This window comes from Brassica napus, chromosome C9 (genome assembly GCF_020379485.1).
Source record: "Brassica napus cultivar Da-Ae chromosome C9, Da-Ae, whole genome shotgun sequence".
Lineage (NCBI taxonomy): Eukaryota > Viridiplantae > Streptophyta > Magnoliopsida > Brassicales > Brassicaceae > Brassica > Brassica napus.
Genome location: NC_063452.1, coordinates 18,133,144 through 18,155,187, shown reverse-complemented (window position 1 = coordinate 18,155,187; position 22,044 = coordinate 18,133,144). Strand labels below are relative to the sequence as shown.

At 31.1% G+C, this 22,044-nt stretch overlaps 3 protein-coding genes and 1 long non-coding RNA gene across 20 annotated transcripts in view; 2 read left to right on the top strand and 2 right to left on the bottom strand.

Moving 5' to 3' along the window:
• Nucleotides 1–6,112, top strand: part of LOC106368609 (aspartic proteinase oryzasin-1-like) — a 54,021-nt gene extending 47,909 nt beyond the window's left edge. For 3 of the 8 annotated variants that reach the window (XM_048767462.1, XM_048767463.1, XM_048767466.1), the window contains 4 exons: nucleotides 5,221–5,273; nucleotides 5,351–5,606; nucleotides 5,690–5,778; nucleotides 5,858–6,112. In XM_048767462.1, coding sequence (XP_048623419.1) covers nucleotides 5,221–5,273; nucleotides 5,351–5,606; nucleotides 5,690–5,778; nucleotides 5,858–5,942 — 483 coding nt within the window. In that variant the 3' untranslated portion in view covers nucleotides 5,943–6,112. Of the gene's footprint in view, nucleotides 1–3,116; nucleotides 3,263–3,396; nucleotides 3,468–3,633; nucleotides 3,988–4,081; nucleotides 4,143–4,220; nucleotides 4,316–4,396; nucleotides 4,679–4,757; nucleotides 4,798–4,867; nucleotides 4,933–5,029; nucleotides 5,144–5,220; nucleotides 5,274–5,350; nucleotides 5,607–5,689; nucleotides 5,779–5,857 lie in introns of those variants that run through there. The other 5 variants (XM_048767467.1, XM_048767460.1, XM_048767464.1 and 2 more) reach the window with 5 other exon arrangements.
• On the bottom strand, nucleotides 534–2,954 carry LOC125592389. Of its 6 annotated transcripts, XR_007328335.1 has the most exons (6): nucleotides 2,790–2,954; nucleotides 2,356–2,509; nucleotides 1,961–2,154; nucleotides 1,178–1,484; nucleotides 962–1,092; nucleotides 534–862 (listed from the first exon to the last, which is right to left on the bottom strand). XR_007328335.1 is itself a non-coding variant. In XM_048767470.1 (4 exons), the coding sequence occupies exons 2-3, from the start codon at nucleotides 2,501–2,503 to the stop codon at nucleotides 1,991–1,993; spliced, it is 312 nt and encodes a 103-aa protein (XP_048623427.1). In that variant the 5' UTR covers nucleotides 2,504–2,509; nucleotides 2,790–2,954; the 3' UTR covers nucleotides 534–1,484; nucleotides 1,961–1,990. The 6 variants fall into 6 exon arrangements, 3 of the variants coding, with proteins under 3 accessions (XP_048623427.1, XP_048623426.1, XP_048623425.1); XR_007328333.1 differs by having other exon boundaries at nucleotides 962–1,484; XR_007328334.1 differs by having other exon boundaries at nucleotides 534–1,092.
• On the bottom strand, nucleotides 5,857–7,851 carry LOC111205309 (UPF0057 membrane protein At1g57550-like). Its single transcript, XM_022700946.2, has 2 exons — nucleotides 6,538–7,851; nucleotides 5,857–6,444 (listed from the first exon to the last, which is right to left on the bottom strand). Exons 1-2 carry the CDS (start codon nucleotides 6,610–6,612, stop codon nucleotides 6,361–6,363), a joined length of 159 nt encoding a protein of 52 aa, XP_022556667.1. The 5' UTR covers nucleotides 6,613–7,851; the 3' UTR covers nucleotides 5,857–6,360.
• Nucleotides 7,852–8,736: 885 nt separating this feature from the next.
• Nucleotides 8,737–11,261, top strand: LOC125592388. 5 transcript variants are annotated; one of them, XR_007328329.1, is made up of 7 exons: nucleotides 8,738–9,049; nucleotides 9,121–9,553; nucleotides 9,781–9,891; nucleotides 9,985–10,061; nucleotides 10,158–10,246; nucleotides 10,323–10,379; nucleotides 10,747–11,261. It is a non-coding gene; the product is annotated as an uncharacterized LOC125592388 (long non-coding RNA). The 5 variants fall into 5 exon arrangements; XR_007328331.1 differs by having other exon boundaries at nucleotides 10,602–11,261; XR_007328330.1 differs by having other exon boundaries at nucleotides 10,529–11,261.
• Nucleotides 11,262–22,044: the final 10,783 nt, after the last annotated feature.

Here is a 22,044-nt window from a genome sequence, read left to right as displayed (position 1 = left end):
TTTTACCAACATGAATGTATCAATAGTCCAAAATTTATCATCTAAACCTCCAAACTCTACATATTTCCAAACATTATTAATTTTTGCTAGATATTGTTTTTTATTCCAATTGAGTACAAATTAAAATCAATTTATATGTCCAAGTTAAGTAAAATGGTAGAAATGATATTTAGGATAGCATGACTGATTATATTAGTTAAAATGAAAAGATAAGTTCATGCAAGAAAATGGCAGAGAATTTCGACTACCCTTAAGAGAACATTGAAAACTGATAGGCACATGCAGCAATCTTCAAATTGAATTTTATTTACATTTTACATATTCCTTTTGTACTATATTTTTCGTGTTTTAATGTAGATAATATGCTAAGAAATTACTCTTGCTGGGACTATGTGAACTGGTGGCACAATAGTCCTTGATTTTTATCTGATACTTGATCACCTTTTTCTATAACGAAGCTTTTACTTTTCTTGAATTAGTATATATATGTAGACAATGTAGCTTATACTATGGTCATTCAAAATTGTTGATGGTGGTGAAAAAGATTACTATATCAAGAAAGTTCGAAAAATATTCCTGAACTAAAAGAAATGGATTATAACCATAGGTTATAAATCTTTCTAATACTCACTAAGCTCAGTGTCACTTTGCCACATACACAGTAGTATATTGTGATAACATGGGGGCGACGTATCTCTGTGATAATCATGTGTTTCACTCCCGAATAAAGCATCTTGTTTTGGATTATCACTTCATCCGCGACAATGTAAACTTGGGTACTTTATGATTATCTCATGTATCTACTCACGAGCAGCTCGCCAACGCATTCACTAAGCCATTGTCCTGACCTCGTTTTTTAGAGCTATCAAGCAAGATTGGAGTATGTCAACTCCCTCCATCTTAAGCTTTCCATTCTATGCAGAACACTCAAAACGAACAAATACAAACTCCCAAAACTTACAAATACGACTCTTATATCGGATGTCCGTGGGTCGCCCACTGCATATCACTGGTGAGGCAGGATTGGTTGAGCAATGGAAAGAATTTATCTGTGTAATGTTCTCTTACTGTGGGAAATGATCAATTGATTCCCTGTCGCATTTCAAGATAAATATCTTCCCTTATTAGTTTGCAGCTTTGGCACGCGACTATTTACGAGTTGTGGAAAGAGCAGAACCATCGTTTCCACCGTGGTGTATCGTTATCTCTTTGTGGTTTACATCTTCCCTCCTTTCCATTTTCTCTTTGTATATGTGCATGTTCTAAACTTTAATCTTCACTATGAAAGCCTTATTTAAAAAAAAAAAAAAAAAGAACGACCTGGACAGCCACTGCATGTTTCTCGCTTGTTATGCATTTCAGATTTATATCCACTCTGTTTGGAAGGAAAGAAATCGTCGTAATCACGGTGAACCTCCTTTACCTACCACCCTCTCTGCTCAAGATCATCGACAAGAACGTCCAGGTCTCATTCTGCTTGTCAACTGTCACGTGAAGCAACATGACTCATGAGGGAATTCTTCGACTTTGGTTCAGCGCCATAGATGATTATAAGTTTTTTAAAACAACCAGTAGTTGCACTTGATGGAAAACAGAGCTTTTGATGAATACAATTTAACATTCATTCAAAAAAAAACACACACACACATTTGTACTCTGTTGCAAAACTTTTTAAGTGTATTCCAATACTAAATCGTGAGCTAATTCATTTAGCCTATGATGAAATTAGTCCAAGTTTAAGTTGAGTTATTTAATCTAATAAATCAGCTGAGCTGAATCATAAAGTACTTGAATTCATAATGAGCTAAGCTGAACCCCGTAGCTCATTTTGAACGCTCCTAAAGAAATAGGAACAAAATCCAAATAAGAAGCACTAAAAGACAAAGTAGTATTTAGGAATAGATAGCTAAACTCTGTGTACTGCAAAAAAAAAAACATGTACAAAATCTGAGGTACATACACATAAGAGATAAAGTCAGAAACTGATGGTTTAAGGGAGTGAAGCTTGAGGGGGTTTGGGTTGGTCGTATGCAGCAATGTTTTGGGGTTCACATTCAGGGCTCAGGAGACGGACAAGTGTTGCCGTAGATGCACTCATGGACACAGCTCCACACCCAGCCCATCGTAGACTTCTTGGCACTGTAACCCTCGGACCTGCACATTCCACATAAGCAACAGCCATGAAATGGAGGGGTCAACATTTTCTTCTCTTACCATTGTATCTTAGGTTTTGTCACTCAACTATCCAATCATTTGAATCATAAATTCCGCAAAAAAACAAAAACTATCCCCAAGAATCACCATGGCGCAAATAAGAAATATGAAGTTTATAAGAAAGAAGAGAAACTTTGATACCATAGTGAAGTCTGCAAAGAACCCAGAAACCAAGAGCTCCACCAACAGTGAAAATAGCAGCAGTTTGTCTCATGAGCCTTGAACATGGCTTTGCATCTGATCTCATCAGATCGCCTTCTGACCATCCTAACATCTGCCTCAACGCCATTTCTCTCTGTAACAACAACAAAACCCCCATCAAACCTTGGTTTTCTGACAAAGATGTTCGGTGAGACATTTTATCGAACAGTTTAAGGACGACTTCAGAACATATTTAATCTACGCATGTCAGAACAGAACAGAAGATCTGATTCTTGATTCCACTAAACCAGGGAGCTACAGGACGATTGTATTCCCGCACAATGAAATCGTCCAAGTTGATTAATTAAGCATAATCGCCGCAATTGATAAGAAGGAAGATTCGGAAGGAGAAAAGTGAGAACAGAGGAGCTCACCGGAGATGCACAGATGTGGAGTAGGTTATGGCCAGCAGAGGTTCGTAGCAAATAGGCAAATTCAGATTATGAGGGACTTCTGAGAGGGGAGAGAGACATCGTGTATTTTATATCAAATAAATTTTATAATTTAACATTTTACCAAAATTTTTTTTTTTTTTTTTAATTCTCATTTTACATCAACTTTACAAGTACGCCCAAATTTGTTTTTTTTACAATAATGATATTAATTTATTATAAAAATAAAATATCAAACATGGGTTGAGGAGATTTAAATTTCTTTTTTTATTTTCAATGACTAAAAAACTCTCTCTATGTACCTCCAAAGTCAACTAAAAACGAATGTGTCATTGTCACTTTCACTGGAGAAAATAAATATCTACACGCATAAACGAGATAATGGAGGAGAAAGAAAATCTCTTCCACTCACAAAAAGTACAGACCTTCTTGATCTTCACCCTCAATCCACTTAGGTTTGTTGCTGCTCCATCATTAACTAAATTTCTCTCTCTAAAGTTTTGGTGTTTCCACCTTTATACAGATGACTTTGTTAAACATGTGTTTCAACCATTTGATTCATTTTTTCTTTTTTTTTTGTTTTGTGTAGATTACTTCTTCCTGGAAAATAATCGAGTTTATCAGTCAGTGAACAATCAAGTGGGTTTAACGTTAATAAGAGTAAGAATTAACAATTAACTTGCTTCAGTAACTGATTAACTTTAGTTACTTTAATTTATCACTGAAATCCCAAAAGAAAACTAGAATTATTTTCCTCTGTTTGAGATTTAATTAAAAAAGAAGCTATAATGTTTTATCTTTACTTTAATGACGATACATGTGACAGGACATGATGCTTATCCGTCAAGCCATCTGTTTCTGTCTCTTAGCAACCTTTCTACATCCCATAACCTCCAGTGGTCTGTTTCGTGTCGGTCTGAAGAAAAGACGGCTCGAGCTCGATGATATTAGAACCGGTCGAGTGATCAGAAAGCTGAAACATTCACAAGGAGGACTCACATATTACCCTACTCTTGGAGGTGATTCTACTCAAGAAAATCAGGTTATTCTTAAGAACTACCTAGACGCTCAATACTATGGAGTTATTGGAATCGGAACACCTTCTCAAGAATTCGAAGTCATATTCGATACCGGAAGTTCCAACCTCTGGGTTCCATCTATACATTGCAAACTTCTAGACGTGAGTTATACAAAATCTAGAATTTGTTTGTGTTTGTTTGGAACCGTCTCTTTTTGTCTTATCTTGTCTAGTATTTGTATGTTGTGCTCTTCAGCTGGCTTGCTGGGTCCATCACAAGTACAAGTCTAGCAAATCCAAAACATACACAAAGAACGGTACTTACATTGTCTATAGTCTAGTGTTAATAAATAAACCAATCTCTTGGTATCATTGAATCACATTTTGAGTAACAGGAAAGCCGTGTACTATAACATATGGTTCGGGATCCATCTCTGGATTCTTTAGTCAAGACAATGTGAAAGTTGGTGGTCTTGTAGTTAAAGATCAGGTCTGGATTATTTGTCTTTCCTCTCCTAAAACCTATTTGGTTTGCAATGTAATCACACTAAAAACTTTCTTATAATATTAGGAGTTTATTGAAGCTACACATGAAGGGAGTCTCTCTTTTCTCCTAGCAAAGTTCGATGGACTATTCGGGTTAGGGTTTCAGGAGATTTCAGAGGGAAATGCTGTGCCAGTTTGGGACAACATGGTGGGTCAAGAACTAGTGAAGGAGAAAGTTTTCTCATTCTGGCTAAACCGTGATGCGGATGCTGAAACAGGAGGTGAGATTGTGTTTGGTGGTGTTGATCCTGCGCACTTTAAAGGCAACCACACTTATGTCCCTGTCACTAGAAAAGGCTATTGGCAGGTGAGAAGACGTTACTTGGACCCATATATACTCTCTCTTGATGATTTTGGCTCAAGTTTTTTTTTAACTCTTCTTTCAGTTTAACATGGGAGATATCTTTGTCGGAGATAACTCAACTGGTAAATAATACTATATGGTCTGAATGTTAGGCATATGTTGGTCACGAAATCCAAAACTTTTATTGTGTAGGTTTCTGCGAGCAAGGATGTGATGCAATCATGGACTCAGGAACTTCATTACTAGCTGGACCAACTGTAAAAAAAAAAAAACTATCCTTTAACCTTTTCAGGTCTTGCAATTCTAAAAAAGAATGTTTCTAGTTAATATTGATTATTGATGCTTTCGTTTTAGACGGTAATCACGCAAATCAACCATGGCATTGGTGCTACGGGAGTTGTTAGTGCGGAGTGTAAAATAGTGGTTTCTCAATATGGAGAGATGATATGGGATCTGTTAGCCTCAAAGGTAAAAAACACTGTCAGTTTTTGCCATCATATATTACATTCTTGTAAATCAGGAAAGATCTTGATGTTAACGTGCAGGTACTACCTAGTCTTGTGTGTAAAGAGATCGGTCTCTGTGTTTTTGGAAAACAGTATGTGAACAATCTCTTCAAAGCAGCAAAACCATATAACACAATATCAGTATAAACTTAGATCTTGATGAGTGCAGGACGGGAGTCAAATCGGTGGTTGAGCAAGAAGGATCATCAGTTTTATGTAAGGTCTGTGAGATGGCTGTTGTCTGGGTTGAAACACGACTGAAACAGAAAGAAACCAAAGAGAAAGTGTTTGAAGACCTGAACAAGCTTTGTGAGAGCTTTCCTAGTCCCGCAGGAGAGTCAATCATCGACTGCAACAACATCCAAAACATGCCAAATGTTACATTCACAATTGGAGGCAACCCCTTCTCTCTCACCCCTCAACAGGTTTTAAAAAAAAACTTCTAATAATACTTTTACCTGAAAATGTTCTGTTTTCATACATTTTTTGCTGCTGTTAAATGGTTTAGTACATTCTCAAAACTGGAGTAGGCTATGCTGAGACGTGCATAAGTGGGTTTTCAGCTTACGATTTGCCTCCACCAACTGGTCCTCTTTGGTAAGCCGAGTTTAATTTTTTTACAGAGTTTATTTTCATATTTATTTAAAGGTTTTGAGGTCAAGGGTGGTCTATGCAGGATTCTTGGCGATGTCTTTATGGGAGCTTACCACACGGTATTCGATTCAGGCAATCTTCAAATTGGTATTGCAAAAACCGCATAAGTTTGTGTACACCAGTTTATCTACGTAAGTTCGTTGTGTTTTATCAATGACTCATGTACCATTTACTCCATGTATTGTCTCTACTAGAACTTCAAACATATTCTAGATCCTAGTTTATATTTGTTTCATCACTCTTTAGACGTAATATTGATACAAGTAACGATTTAGCATTTGACCATCTTCAATCTTTCAAGGTTACACATTTGATTATGGTTCAAGCCTGATCACGCAAACAAAAGGAGAACTAGAATCTCAATTACTTATCTAATATAGCGACAAAAAGATTGTTAAATAACGGAGAGACTAGAGATTACAACCGAGTCCCATAACACAACATTAAAAGAAAAACTTGAGATACGTTGTTCAAAAGAAACTAAAAGAAAAAAAAAAATAGATTTAGTGTTTTTGTTTGGTTGTTCTATTTGGTAAGAACCCATATGGCATATATCATTCCAGGTACAAAACCTAAGAACGTTAGGAGCAAAGAGAGCCAAAACTCCAACTGCAAACAAATACGCAAAAGATGAAGAGAAAAAGAGATTCAAATCTTAGTTCTCGATTGTTGTTTAAATACTAAGTTATATATACACATTACCCCGCAACCAAATTTGAGGAATACGCCAACAGGAGGTATGAAAATTGCACAAAGAATTTCAATGAAACTGCCCATTCTTCTTCTGTAATTTTTGTTTTTGTATATTTTTGTGCTGCTTACGTTGTTGTTGGTTAATAAACAAGAATGTAGGAATATACTGAATCCGTTTAATAAGGGAGAAACTGAATTTGATTGTATAACGTCCTCTGTTTATTCCTGAAAAGAAGGAGCTCCGATTCAAATACCAATAACTACCCTACAACTCCCTTTGCATTTTCGACACGACTACCCGTTGCTCACCGGTTCAAGAAATGAGACGAACAAACAAATAGTTAAATAATGGATTACTATATTTTGACCGCCGCGGGTTAATTTGTTTTCTATTTATTGTCGAAAACTGATTTACAAACTACTATTATTTTTGTTTTGAACCATAACAATTGAGTTTTTAGGTTTTTATCGTTTGTTTTTTTCTCTTCAAAATATGGCATTTGTTCGAAATATGGTAGTTATTCTATTATAATGTTTTGAGTTTTAAGAATTGTTTTCATATCCGACCTAGATTCGTAGTTGAACTTATAGATCCGATACATTGTACATAATCCTGTTCAAATTTAATGAAAAATTCGTTAATTAAAAATCCAATAAAACCTGGTAAAAATCCAAAAACTCACTATTAACCGGCAATATGATACCATTGATTCGATAAAAACACAAAATATCTGATAGCATTTTTTACTCATATATTTTTAATATAACATAAATTTGTGATTCTTTAGAATATTATAAAATTTTATTATGTTATCCAAATTAAAAATGATAATATAAAAAAATCTTATTGATATGACAATATTAGTTTATTTTCGTTATTAATAACCTATTATAAGTTTTATTTTTATTTTAGATTTAAAAATTGATTTTAAGATAATTTTTAAAATATTTTGAAACACTCGCAATTGACATATCAATATTATGTACAAAATGACATTAAACACGGAAAAAGATATTCAAATATGTATATGATACATGGTGTAGGATATAGGGTTTTGGGTTATATTAAAAATCTGCATGATATTCGAATTATCTATTTTCAATATTGATACATAGTTTTATGAAAATAATAGTGTTTGTTAATTTATTTATTGTTCATAATATATTTATAATTAGAATATTTATATTAAATTTAAAATTAGCATATCATTTATATATAGGCCCATTATTTATAAATCCATTTAGGTATCTCCAGGTCCAAAACCAAAAGACTTAAATGATATTAATGAATTTTATTAATTCCTTGTAAAAATAATAGTATTTTCGAGAAAATTGCAATTTTCATTAAGGGTAGAATTGGGGAATGATCATCTTTCAATAGTATTGATAGTTTAAACTTTATTTTAATTGAATTTTGTTTACTTTACTATTTTTAGTTTTTGATTTAAAAAATAAGTCGGAGGTAAAAATAAATTTTGTTTTAGGAGGGTAATGTATTCTGCGAAAACAATCATCCTTCAAGAATTAATTACAATCAAGAACAAAAATTTAAAAGTAAATATACATATAGTTCTTTTTATTGTAAATAAAGGGATCTTAAAATATTCAAATTTAATCTATTTAGAATCATACTTTTTATCTACTTAATAAGTTGTTATTTAAATTTTGGACTTATTAATATTTCACTAAAACTAAATATAACATCCCTAATAATTATGATGAAAATTTCGACAATTCAATGTCATTAATCACTTTTAAAACTTACCGATATCATTATATCACCGACTCATAGCATATCAGATTAATAAATCAAAATTTCATATATCTAATCTATTAGACTCTTACTTTTTATTTATTTAAGAAGTTGTCATTTAAATTTTGGACTTATTCATATTTCACTAAAACTAAATATAACATCCCTTATAATTATGATGAAAATTTTGACAATTGAATGTCATTAATCACTTTTAACACTTACTAATATTATATCACCGACTCATAGCATATCAGATTAACAAATCAAATCTATCTATTACTATAGAAAAGGGTTTACTCCCTCCTGGTTGCGCCACGTCAGCTGCCACCTAGATAATTCGTTTTCTCTCGCGGCGACCCGTGGCGGCGTCCGTGTGAAACTCGGCGTTTCATTTATGATGGAAACGTCCCGGGCTTACTTTGTGTTTCATGATGGGCTCTAGAAATGTTATTCACTGCGGCCCGAAAGATGCTACTCGCCTCTAACCCTAATTTTGATCGATCGCTTGAAAGCATTTCGTTCATCCTTTTCTGCAGCGGGTATGACGCCTGCGATTCCTTTATCTCGATCTCATACTCTCTTTCTATCTCTTGAGATAATCTGATGCGTGTTGTTATGGCTATTTCGAGAATCTTCTTCTATGACTTGAAGTCATGCAAATGCTCTTACGTCGTCGAGCCAAGGCTACTGCGGTTCTGGGATGCGAGCAACGTCAAACGCGGTGGTGAGCTGATGTGGATCGATACGCTGCTTATGGACGTGAATGTAAGATCGATTCTTCAATTTTTTTTGTGTAGATATGTATTCGATCATTGATGAAGCGTGTTGGGCTGTAGATTTAGTCTCTCTGTCCGGCCAGGTTACATGGGGCTCTCCCTCTAACCCTAACTCCGCTCGATCGAAGAATTTGATATCGTCTCCCCTCTTCGTGCGGCCGCCATGACGTCTGAGCTTCGATATCTGAAACGGCCTGAGTTATGAAATTCGCTATCTAATGGTCCGAGTTATGGTTTTTGCGTGTTCAATCATCATAAGCTCTTTTTTTCTCTCTCGATAGTTTAATTTTCTCTCTTTATCAATCTGCTATTTTTCATGGATTGATTTTGTTTGTTATGCATTTCTAAACTATTTTGATGTATTTTCCCAGTGTTTCTACCATGCTTTGACTTAAATCTTCAGGGCTCTCATTCCTAAACAGTGGCTCGATTCCATTTTTCTTGTGGTGACGCTGACTATCACCATGAGACAGTTGATAATCTGAAAATTGCTGTACGTTCTCTTCTTCTGTTTGGATGATCGGATTTAATGTTTTTGTATCTGCAGAGTTCTTTTTGGGTTCTTTAAGTTATGCTTGATATCATGGGATATCATATTTCTAATCAATGGTTTAGTGTGTTTGCTTTTAGTTATTTTTTTTTCATTTCCTAATAGCATGATCTCTATTTTCTTAAGCTTCTAGGATGGCAAATTCTCAAATTTACTTTTCTGATTTGAAGGCTGGCCACTGTAGGCAATTTGTGGTGATCCGTCTTCTTCGATAATGGAAGGCTCACAATGTAATAAAGGAGGGATTTTATAATGGTAACATGGTCTTGCTTGACGAGAAGGTTCTCTTCTTCAACCTTAAAACCTTCCATCTTTTATTGATTTCCTATTCTCCTACTTCTATAACCCTGCTTTTACAACCCTTATAAATTAAGGATCCATCACCACACATAAGCTTAACACTTTCAAGATCTATTGAGGGGGAGCATCAACCGTGACATTGATTTTCCGGGTTTGTTTCTCAACTATTAACGTCCCAACAGACCTTTCCTAAAAACAGATTAATAAATCATGTTTACTCAACTTATGTAACAAATGTTTTTTGCAGATGTTTTTGGTCAGGTGATGAGTATCAACCTTTTGTAACAATGAAAGCCAGTCTATTCAGCTTCTGATGTTAACAATACCAATGGACAGGTAATTTTCCACAACGATAATGGTTTAGTGCATCCAGTAAAGATGGTTTTTAAATAACGTCGAACCTCCTCTGCAGGGAAACTACGGTTTATGTCAGCATTATTTATTTGATAGCTAATCTACTTCATGAAAGGTAAGTATTCTTGCGTGTTGAGCCAAATGTGATGAATACAACCAACATCTATACGAAATTAGTTGGAGATGAACATAAATCAGCTCTTATCTGTCAGTTTAATTACATAAAGTTGTCAGTTAAAATCCTTGCCTACTGTCTTATGCCAGGTCGCTTACTTCTGAAAGAAATTTCAGATTATGCTTTTATTTAAATACTACATTAAAAACACATGTTATGTAGAGCTCAGGAAGGCCTCTCTTCAGCTTCTGCCAAGTATGGCAGGATTAAGAAACTTGAATCTGTCGCTCTCTCTGAGTGGTTCCTACATATTTTACTTATTGTACATATCACCATGAATGAGACTAGACTCACAATAGTTTTGTAGGTAGAGTGGTGAGGACCATCCAAATGATGATATGACAGGGGCTGTTAATCCCTCCATGGACTCAAACTCAATTGTAAACAATATTGGTCCAGATAACACCAACCAGTGTGATACTGCTGCAACAATCGAAGGCTGTTCATAAGTGTCTGAACCAATTCCTCTGCAAATTGATCCACTGGTAAACACGAAGAGGAAACAACTGATGGTGGCAAGGGTCCAAATCTTAAGAAGCCCCCAAATGCATGATCACTCCAACGATGGAGACAAGCGAAAAAAATCCCCAATTCCATTTCCGTTTCCTGGGTTTTTATGCTTCACTCAGTAATGTTGTTGTCTTTTTTAGTTATCCAGTTCTGGTTTTCCTTAGTTTAAGTATAATTGGTACACCTGGTAATTTTAGTATTTATGTTGTGGTCCTGAATTTTTTTTATTAACCAGAATTTTGTTTTCATATTGTTCTGTTATTATTTTGGAAACAGTCAAAATATATATAGCAACAATAAACAGATTTAATTTTTTTAAATTTAAGTAAGAGAAGTCTGTTGATAAAAAAAAAGTAAGAGAAGTCTGTCTTAGAGACAAGGATTAAAATTAAAATAAACGATATCATATAAATACACTTGTGTAACATGATTTTATATACATCTGAATTTTTAATAATTTTGATAAATTAAATTTGTTGGTAAAAAAAACAAGAGAGAAATTTTGATTGCTTAATAATGAAAGAATAAGATTAAATATTGTTTCATTATATTATTCATCTTAACACATGTATTTCATAATTATGAAAAGTAAAAATTATAATGAAAAACTATCATATAAGTTTTTGTTTTTGAAACAGACTGCCTTATAAATATATATCTATATTTAAGTTTGAAAGATTTTATTATAATAATTGGATATGTAATAAAAATTCATTTTAGAATTTTAACAAAAATTAATTACTAAATATAATTTAGTTATGTACGGAATTAATCAATAATATTAGATTAATTTCAAGATATCAAATACAATATAAGAGATCCTACCAAACATTTTCAAGACATTGGTATGTTTTTTCGCTTTTATATTACATAAAATATATTATTTAATAAAATTAGAATTCTAATCAAATATATCTATAAATTTAGATAATTTGAAGAAACTTCGGGTGTAGATGATTTTGTTTGTCTTATAACTACATATCATATTCTGATGAAGATGAAAATCATATAAACAGCAGTATACATATTAAACCATTAAGCTACATCCTCTAAAATATTATTTTAAAGATTACTTAAAGCAGAATATTTAATATAATAGAATATATGATTTTTAAGATATATTCTTAAAATTATATTCTAGCTCTTACTTTCACTTATTTAGTTATTTATACAATATGTTTAATCATGCTAATGAAGACCTTAAAATTTTGATCATTACAGTAAAAATATGAATTTAAAGATTGGTTTGAACAAAATATTTAGAATTCTATCATAATTCTTATATATACTATTATTTAATAATGTTTCAAATAATAGTATAAAATTGATTAGTATACAGTTTAAATTGATGACTCATGACTCAAAATTATTAAGAACACCACAAATAATTAAAATTATTTTTTAAAATTATGGAGAAACTGACAAATAAGAGTAAAATCAATTCTCAAAGTATAGGTAATCCGACTATAGTACTTAAGGCTAAAATAAATAGTTGTAAAGTTTGGACAAATACCTTAATATACAACAATTCGACAAATAAGAACAAATAAAATAAAATAATTATTCTCTAAATAAAAAATATTGTTTCATTTGAAAAAATCACGATTATGCATGTTATTATGCAATTTAGTCAGGCATCTTTGATGCTCAACATTTTGATATCATATATAAGTAAATAATTCATGAAAATAATTGTTCAAACATAATATATTACCAATCCACTGAAGCAAAATAACTTCAAATATTTAACAAAGGTCATCAGTATCTGTTATATTTCTTTGTAGATATTTAAAATTTTACTGATAAATTTTTGAATAGAAGTTCAAATTTTACGTTAGGATATTAAATATAACTAATGTTTGGATCCATAAAATAATCCAGTACACACTATAAATAGATTCTTCTATAGTTTAATACACTATTTTAATTCAAAAATATTTTTATGAAATCATTCATTAAGTAAAAAATTATGTAATGTATGGTAATCAAGTTTTCAGTTAATTTAAATTAATTATCTTAATGAAACAATAAATATTCTAATATGGAATTTATTTGGTTTCTATATTTATATAATTAAAGTCACAAATATATATTATAGTCACAAATATATATATATATATATATATATATAATAGTCAAAATAGGATAATTCATCTACTAAATATGTCTCACATTGGGCTGGGATTGGAACTGTTCATGATTAGACCTTCTGTACGACTGAACTTCCCCGCAACAAGATAGAAAGAAGAGTCTGATTCGGAGAAAGATTAAGATCGTCAGTGATCTACGGATAGCTACCGACGTGAGAGGCCTAGAGTGAAGCTCTGGCAGAGTGGCTCCCTTGTTAAGTGTAGGGCCCCTTGGCTTGATTTACGTGTTCTATGGATTTATGCGGAATAGCCTGGTCTTTCAAATCAAATAAGTAGTTAACCCGCGATTGACCTTTATCTTGTCTACCTCTGTCTCGCATGAAAAATCGAATTCGGGGTGATCAAAACTAGCCAACAAACTCAGCTGGCGTACAAAGAGGTAATTTACTCCTTCGATTGGTCCTTGTTTGGTTTAATGAATGATGTCCGTGAAATCAAAATATTATAGAGGAAGATGAAATACCAGCTGATTCCCTTAGATGCCTTATAATAAAAGGGTTAATACATACTTTTAAAACCTAAAATATGTTATAATACACAATTTTAGAGCATTGGTCATTAGAAATGTTTTTTTATGGACCACTTCCAAAATATAAAACCAATTATTACAAAGTCTTAACAAAACAACAAAAACATACCTAAGCTAAAAAAATATTTTTATGTGAACACTGAACATAAATAAGATTTTCATGCATATAAATAAATTTTACTAACTATTTCATTTCTCTTAACCTCATATGTAGGAATTAAACATAAAATTAAAATATTTTAATAAATGATAGTAAAATTTGATAAATTTACTAAAAATAAATTTTAATATCTAAATTATATATTTAAATTATTATGAAAATTAAGTACGTAGCGCGCGAAATCCACTAAGCTCAATGATGCAATACATCGATTTCGCCATGAGGTGTAACCTGACGGTTGGAAGCCGGTTTAAACTATATACTTATCTATCTACAAGACCCACATTTAAAGTTTGGAATTAATCCTGATGTATCTACAAGAGCCCAAATTATTGAATTCTACACTAAACCTACCAATCATGATTTTATCCTTATAAAAGTTCATATAAATTATAAATAAACAACATAAATATATATAAAGAACCAAAAAAAAATCTCAAAAAATCTAAAAGAACACATACATTATAATTTATTTCTCTTCCACGTCGTTATTTAATACACAGTCAATTATAATATACGGCTATACATAATATGTAGAGCATATCCTGCGCGTAGCGCAGGCCGGCCCTAGTGTAATTATATAAGTAAACTGATTCTAACCATTGACCCAACAATCCCATACGGGTATGGCAATGATTAATATGCCAATGACACTAAAATTTTAATCCCACATTCAGTTATATATACTTTAGAAATTTTGTATAGTACTGTTTCTTTGAATTTTATATATCACTGATATATTGTATTATATTTTTAAGTTATATGTGAATTTCATTTTCTTTTATATATACGTGTGTTTTTATAAAGTCACATATTCATTGATGAATTGGTTCATTCTATTTCATATACAAAAACTGAACTCAAAACTTTATAAATTCAGTGGCCTATTTTTATATATTTATAAATCTAAATATAACATATAACAATCATATAATATAGTTTCAAATATCATTATTAACATAAATATATGGAATATATATATAATTGATGAAATATAAATTATAAACTAAATAATCTCCACAACTGTTACACACATATAAATTTCATTTTCAAATGACTAAATATTGTTGTATTAAATGAAGATTTTTCCAATATCAAATTTCCGAGAATATTCATCCAAGATTTTAATTCAAAATCTTCTAAATAAATTTGATTCTACCAAATATACACAGTAATATTCAAATATGATATATGCTTTAATTTTAAAAAGAAATAATATTCTTACTTTTGTAGATTGATTTCCTAATATTTTGAATTTGGTTTACACTAATCCATACTATTAAAGAAGAATCTCTATTAGAACTCTGCTCATACTTCTTAGAGTTATTAACAAAAAAAATGCCACTGGCTTTTTTAATAAAAAATCATCACATTAACTACACCCAATCAGAAATCATCTATTTTTTTTAACGCTGAGTTTTATTCCGGAACAAAAAGTTTGTTGATCCACAACCAGGGTAAACAACATACAAATAGACACATAATATTAAAGATAAAGTAAAAATAAAATTCTATTCTAGCCAATATTTATAAGCAGTATTTAACATAATCCATTTTTAGTCAGGTTTGTTCTAACCAATTATATTCCACCATTCTAGCCAATTATTCAAGCATTCCAGCCAACTTCTTTTTTAAATAAAAATTTGCCATCAATATCTGTGATCAATCGAAAAATCTAAAATTCTCAATCCCATAAATTTACAAACATATAAAATAACTACTACTATATATTAGCATCAGATTATATATTATTAGCTTTACATCTCAATAATGATCATCCTAAAAATATAAAACAACTAATACATATATACAAAAAATACATTATATAATTTTTAGAAACTATATATATTGCAGAAAATATAATATTTTATAAAATAAGATTTTTAAAAAAATTAATTCTAGAAAATATAATAAGATATAAAATAATAACTAATCAAATCATATTTTCTTAATTTAAACAAAAAATAATGTTATTATTGTTAGTTATATAAAATTTGATAAGACTCCCATTTCCACACCTAAATATAATACATATAAATAACACAAAGCAATTCTAGAAATATCAATTAAGATACACTATTTCGACACAACATATAACACTAAATCTAAACTACAAATATATAAAAAAATATCCTAATGAAAATGAAAAATAACCGCACACAGCGGGGATCCGTCTCTAGTAGATGTTATAACGGACATAATAAAAAAGAAAAAAAAAACATATGACCAATATATTAATATAAATATTCAACGATTTAACGTGGTTTGCCGATTTGTTATATCTGCGCAAATATTTTTTTTTATCATTGGAGACGATTTCAAAAGTTCGAGTACACTAGTTAGTAGGGGTGGAACGGATCCGAATATCCAGAAAATTTAGTGTCTGGATCCGGATCCGTGCCTTTTGGATGTTCAGGTTTCAGATATCCTCTAAATATTCTATTACCCGCAAATATCCGGATCTAGATTCGGATCCGTTAAAAAAAATATTTTTAAAAATATTCAAATTCTAAAATAATACTTAAATTAAATATTTATAAATATATATATATATATGATTATAAAAATTAAAATATAATTTAGTTTGCAATCAAGTTTTATGAAAATCTGATGATATCCTACATCTGCAAAACCAACTATGCCAAACTCGGGGTTTCTAAGATAAATCAATGTAAGAGTCAAAACTCGCACAACCAAAATTTATAAGTGAAAAAGCTTAACTTTTTCGGGAAATCGAATTTTCTTTGATAGCCAACAATAAGTAATCAGAAAAGATGTGGGATAAAAAATATATTAAAATAAATAAAAAACCTATATACTTTATTCTGAATTTATGCAAGAGCGTTCTAGAGACAAAACAAATTACAGGACGTTTGGTATCTTTGGTTTGGTTAGATAAACTATATATTGATATAAGTATACATCAAGTAAATAAAAATATAACACTAAGTTATACGCGATGTGATAATCATTGTCTTAGATATAGTGCTTTAGATGATTCTATAAGCCATGCTATTTTTAATGTCCACCAGTTCTACAAACATAGGCCTTGTTAACAACTCCATCTTACCCTTCGATTTTCCCAGTTTCAAGTGTTTGTACCAATATGAATTATTTTATTTTGGCGGAAAAGCGACACGGAAAAGCGACACTGAAGATTTAGACATGGATGGAGATCCTTTTCAGGGGCGGATGTACGATGAAGGTGGAGGGGACAGCTGTCCCCCATGAAATAACTACACCTAATGTAAATTGTTAAGGCAATTTAATATTGCTCACATTCATTATAACTATTTTGCCCCAGTCACTTTTATTCCGTTCACTGATTTAGTTAATTTAATTATTTTTATGTACAATTGGATTTGTCCGTTAAATACGATGGCTAATAAAATTATTTTTTCATTGTTTACTAAAATCACTCAATAGACATTTTATAATACTAAAAAGAAGATATCAAGCCCTCTAAACTATGCAACATCTGGTGGAAAAATCAATGCTGCCATGTCGTAACATCTTTGTTGACTGAAAAGGATACTGGGCCTTCCGTGTGGTCTTCATAAAATAAATCATGGCCCAGGTCAAGCCCAACTTCCCAGATCCTCATCTCATTCCGTCTCTTCCAGTTCGTCTTCAACAGTCTCTGTTATAGACCTGGGCATTTTACCCGGACCCGAAGACCTGAACCGGAATCGACCCGAAAATACAGATTCGGGTCCGGTCTGGGTCCATGCTAAGTACCTATTGGGTCTTTTTTTTTGGACCTGCGGATCTCGGTTCGGGTCCGGGTCCTACCCGAGACCCGTTCAGGTACCCGAGGTACCCGCAAATAATTGTATATACTAGGTATATTTGGGTGATTGAGTATATTTTTGGTATTTCGGATTTTTTTTTAAAGTTTCGGGTTTGGATTTTCGGGTATAATTGTAGGTTTTTGGTGAAATTTTAGATTTTTAGAAAATATAATTTGGGTATTCGGGTATGTTTTGGGTTTTCGGGTCTGATTTTGGATAAATTTTTGGGTATTTTTGCGGTTCTTCGGGTATTTTTAGAATTTTCGGGTCCAGTTCGGGTACTTCGGGTCTATTTCGGGTCCTAAATACTCGAACCGATCCGGATCCGAAATATATCCAAAAATTTTGGGTATTTTACGGGTATTGAAATTATAGACCTGAACCGACCCAGACCCGACAAGACCCGACCCGGAACCGACCCGAAAAGTTATAGGTACCTATATGGGTCTAAATTGCTAGGACCCGAAGGACCCGGACCCGACAATACCCGACCCGAAGATCCGGATGCCCAGGCCTACTCTGTTACCTTCACCCACTCCGCTTTTTTACTCTATAAAACGTATTTTCAATAAATCTCTTCTTTTTCTTGGCCAAGCAATGATTATATTAATCAGAACTTATTCCTTTCTGTGAATAATTTTCGTAGCAATCAAATTGAAAAAGACATTATATGTCTTTCTCTAGGTCAGTTTAATGTCTATTTTGTTTGTTTTGCAGAGACGAACTGCCTTCCAAACAAACGTAATAATTCAGCTTCTCCTTTCTACCCAACCTAGCTATATGAACCGATGGTGAGTCTGTTTTCATTTTTTAGTCGTGCATCTAAGCTACTTTGAACTATAAATTTTATTGGATCATGATTGGTGAAGAGCAAGAGAAGTTAGATCCTGGTCATCGTCATTTTCAGGATGATTATCCAGCCAGTGCTCAAACCTGGCCTCAAGCGTCTATTTGATCACCGGCCGTTTACTAATGTAGTTGTTCAATTTCCGAGAAACCTTTCCTCGATGCGATGGAGTTGGAGCCAATTTTCGTTTGTTTAGCGAAGATTGTTCAGAACTTCGTAGAGGAGAACACCCGGATAGGCAAACCAAATATGGCCGCTACCGCTGCAGTTGGTTCATCTCAAATATGATTTTCGACACTGGTACTCCCTGTGACGCATCCGATCATACCTTTTACTCTAGCCTCTTGCTCTCTCTCTCTCTTGGGCCTATCATGTGTGAATTAAAATCTATGTTTGTATTTTAAGTTTTCTGCTCCATCTATATTATTAAAAGAGAAGTACTCATTTGAAAATGTTTTTACTTCATTAATTAAACTCCTTTTTTTTCTTGTCTTTTTCAGTTGCATTTATAAAATATCCTAAAACGAATAAAACTGTCTAATTTATTACTTTTCTTTTCAGTTACATTAATGAAATATGTTTAAATGAATTTAAACTTTTTATTTTATTGTTTGTCTTTTTAAGTTACATTAATGAAATATCCTTAAATAAATTTGGACATAATGTCATTTTATCAACCAAAAAAACTCATGAGTTATCCTTACGTACATAATTTTAATAATGGAGATTTTTAAAAACGTGCATCATTAAAATGTTACCTAAAACATGCAGCACTAATATATAATATGCATCAATAAAACTAGAATTTGACTCACACAATTGTATGAATATTATTTTCAGTTGATTAAATTTAAAAATAATTATTTACTCAAAAATATTTAAGAATGGCTATGTTTTTAAAAATTATATGGTATTATTTGCTCATAACTCATTTGTCATTTGATAAATTGTTAGAAATAAAATTTTAGCATAATATAACTCAGTTGTCATTTAGCATAATATTTTTTATTATTTAATTATAATATTTTCATTTTATATTTGAAAGATAAATGAATTTTCTTTGAAACAATATTTTTGTAATATGTATTTTTAAAAAAATAATCAATTAAAATTGTTATTATCATTGAATATCATTATTTTTGACATAATTTGAGTTTTCGTTTACATCAAAACTTATCATATTTTAGGATAATTTTAATTTAAAATGTAATTTTCATATTTTTCAAACAAATTCTAAAAATATTTTTTAAATATTTTGTTATAATTGTTAAAAAAAATATTGAATTGCATTTCAAATAAAAAGGTAAAGATATTAAAAATATTCTAATTAAAATATGTAAAATTTAATATAGTTTTAAGGAAATGGTCAAAATAAAAAAAATTACACATAAAATAATCATGATTTTTGTTAACTGGGCGGATCATTATTTATATGATATCGCACACAAATTTTTTTTTCTGTTTTTACAATTATCTAATTGAATCTATATACTCATTTTTTTATATTTTTTATATGATATCACACATTCGTAAAAAAATAGATAGTTTAAGATGCAAAAAAAATATTTACTTAATGAATATAATATGAACGAATATTACAAATACATCATTTAATAAAATAAATAATTAAAAACTGAAAATTCATATCCGCGCGGGTCAGGGTCTAGTAAGTTTTTAATAGGTTTGTATCCTAAATAATTTTCACTGTGTCCAAAAGCTTCCAGAACATGTTGTTGTTTCTCTCATTTGCAGGGATCAATTCCTTATATCATGTTTTTGAACATTACTGTGAACGATTAGTTTTAGTTCGCTAAGAAGTTAATGGGGCTAGAAGTTAGTTTGACCTACGTCCATTAACTTCTTAGCAATCATGAATATGTCAGTATCCCCTGTTGTAGATATGGGCTTCCACTGAAGGTGGAAACTTGGGAGTGACATACACTTAAATGTTATCCTCTCATTGGGTTTTATATATATGCATAATGTAACTAACGAGTTTTCACCGGGTAATTGGATATAGGGTGCTAGCTCTCTGTTGCGTGCATGATGCAGAAGCCAAGCTGGTCCTGCTATGTTCCTGCTACGAAAACTGATAAACCATTCAGTACCTCACCTGGTTGGGAGGCAAAGAATCTGCGAAGCTGATAGAAAAGGAATTAACAAGAGTGTAAAACCAAGCTAATAAACTTAATTTACAGTTGACAAAAAAAAAAAAAAACTTAATTTACACAGTCATGACATCATTGTTTACAGTTATGTTTGTGTACTCATTGTTTTTTCTTTTATATTCATTTCTTTTAAGTTATTAAAACAATTAAGATAGATCCAGACCAGATCTTAACTAAAAGTATTGTTATACTGGTTTTAGATGACTCTAGCTTTCTACCTTTCCATTTGGTTGAGTGTTTTGTTCTGAGAACAACGACATTTGTTCAGAAGTTTTAATCATCACTTATTAAACCATTTACTGGATATTGTGTGAAAAGCAGGGAACATGTTTACAGTTTACTACTTCAAAGGCTCACGTTAATAGTTTATAGGATTGGCCTAGATAGTAAAGTTTTTATTTCTTTGGGCTATCATGATGACTGCTTTAAGCATCATGGCCAACATATGTAAAATCATAACTAATTTAGTGGAACATATCCTTCAATATACAGTAAATCCATTCGGTTATCAATCAACATGAGAAAGAAAAACCCATAAGTAGCTCAAAATATTTATGTTTGTTTTTGTTGCACCGTTCAGACTCGTCTTAATTTCCTAATAAATATTTCTTTTTATATTGACGAATAAGTTGAAATAAAAGTTATTTTTACCAGAATATGATTCATAAGAAAAAAAATTTAATAGGAGGATTTGTCAACGCAAATAAAATAATAAAAATTCATTAAAACAAATTCCAGTTGAACTTAGATTTGATGATGTCGTAGCAAATCTTAATACAATAATAAGTAAACAAACATTGTTCATTAAGTGATATTAATTAGAAAAAAATCATTTTAGAAGAATAACTTTGTGTACTATATAGTAAAACTTGAGACAATCTACAATAGTTTTTGATTAATGTTAGTGTTTCAGGATATTATTTTGGCACATTAGTTTTATGTACTTCATATCTAATTGTTATTATCATGTTATTAAAAATATGTTAGTTTCTCAGGACTTTTTATGAAAAGATATGTGGATGTGGATTATTAACTATACAATAAACAAACAAAATAACTTAATTAGCAATTAAATAATCTATATTATTTTTAATTTATACATTAAATATATTAATTTAATAACTACATAAATTTATTTGGTAAAACATAACTTTAATTTTAGTAAGGTAGGTTTTTAAAATACATGCTAAAAAAATTAATCTAAAACATATGTAAGAAAAGAACACAATAAGAAAAAAATACATAATATAAAAATAATCATAAATACATTACAATTCAGAACCGTATTAAAATAAAATATAAATATAATTCGCATGTAGCAAAAACGATGCCAAGGTTTCAAGTAGTGTATTCAACATCTATTTCGTTTTCCATGGTCTCATTTATAAATAAAACATTTTGGTATATCAAATAACTATATGCAATGTTATTTTACCAAAAAAATACAGAC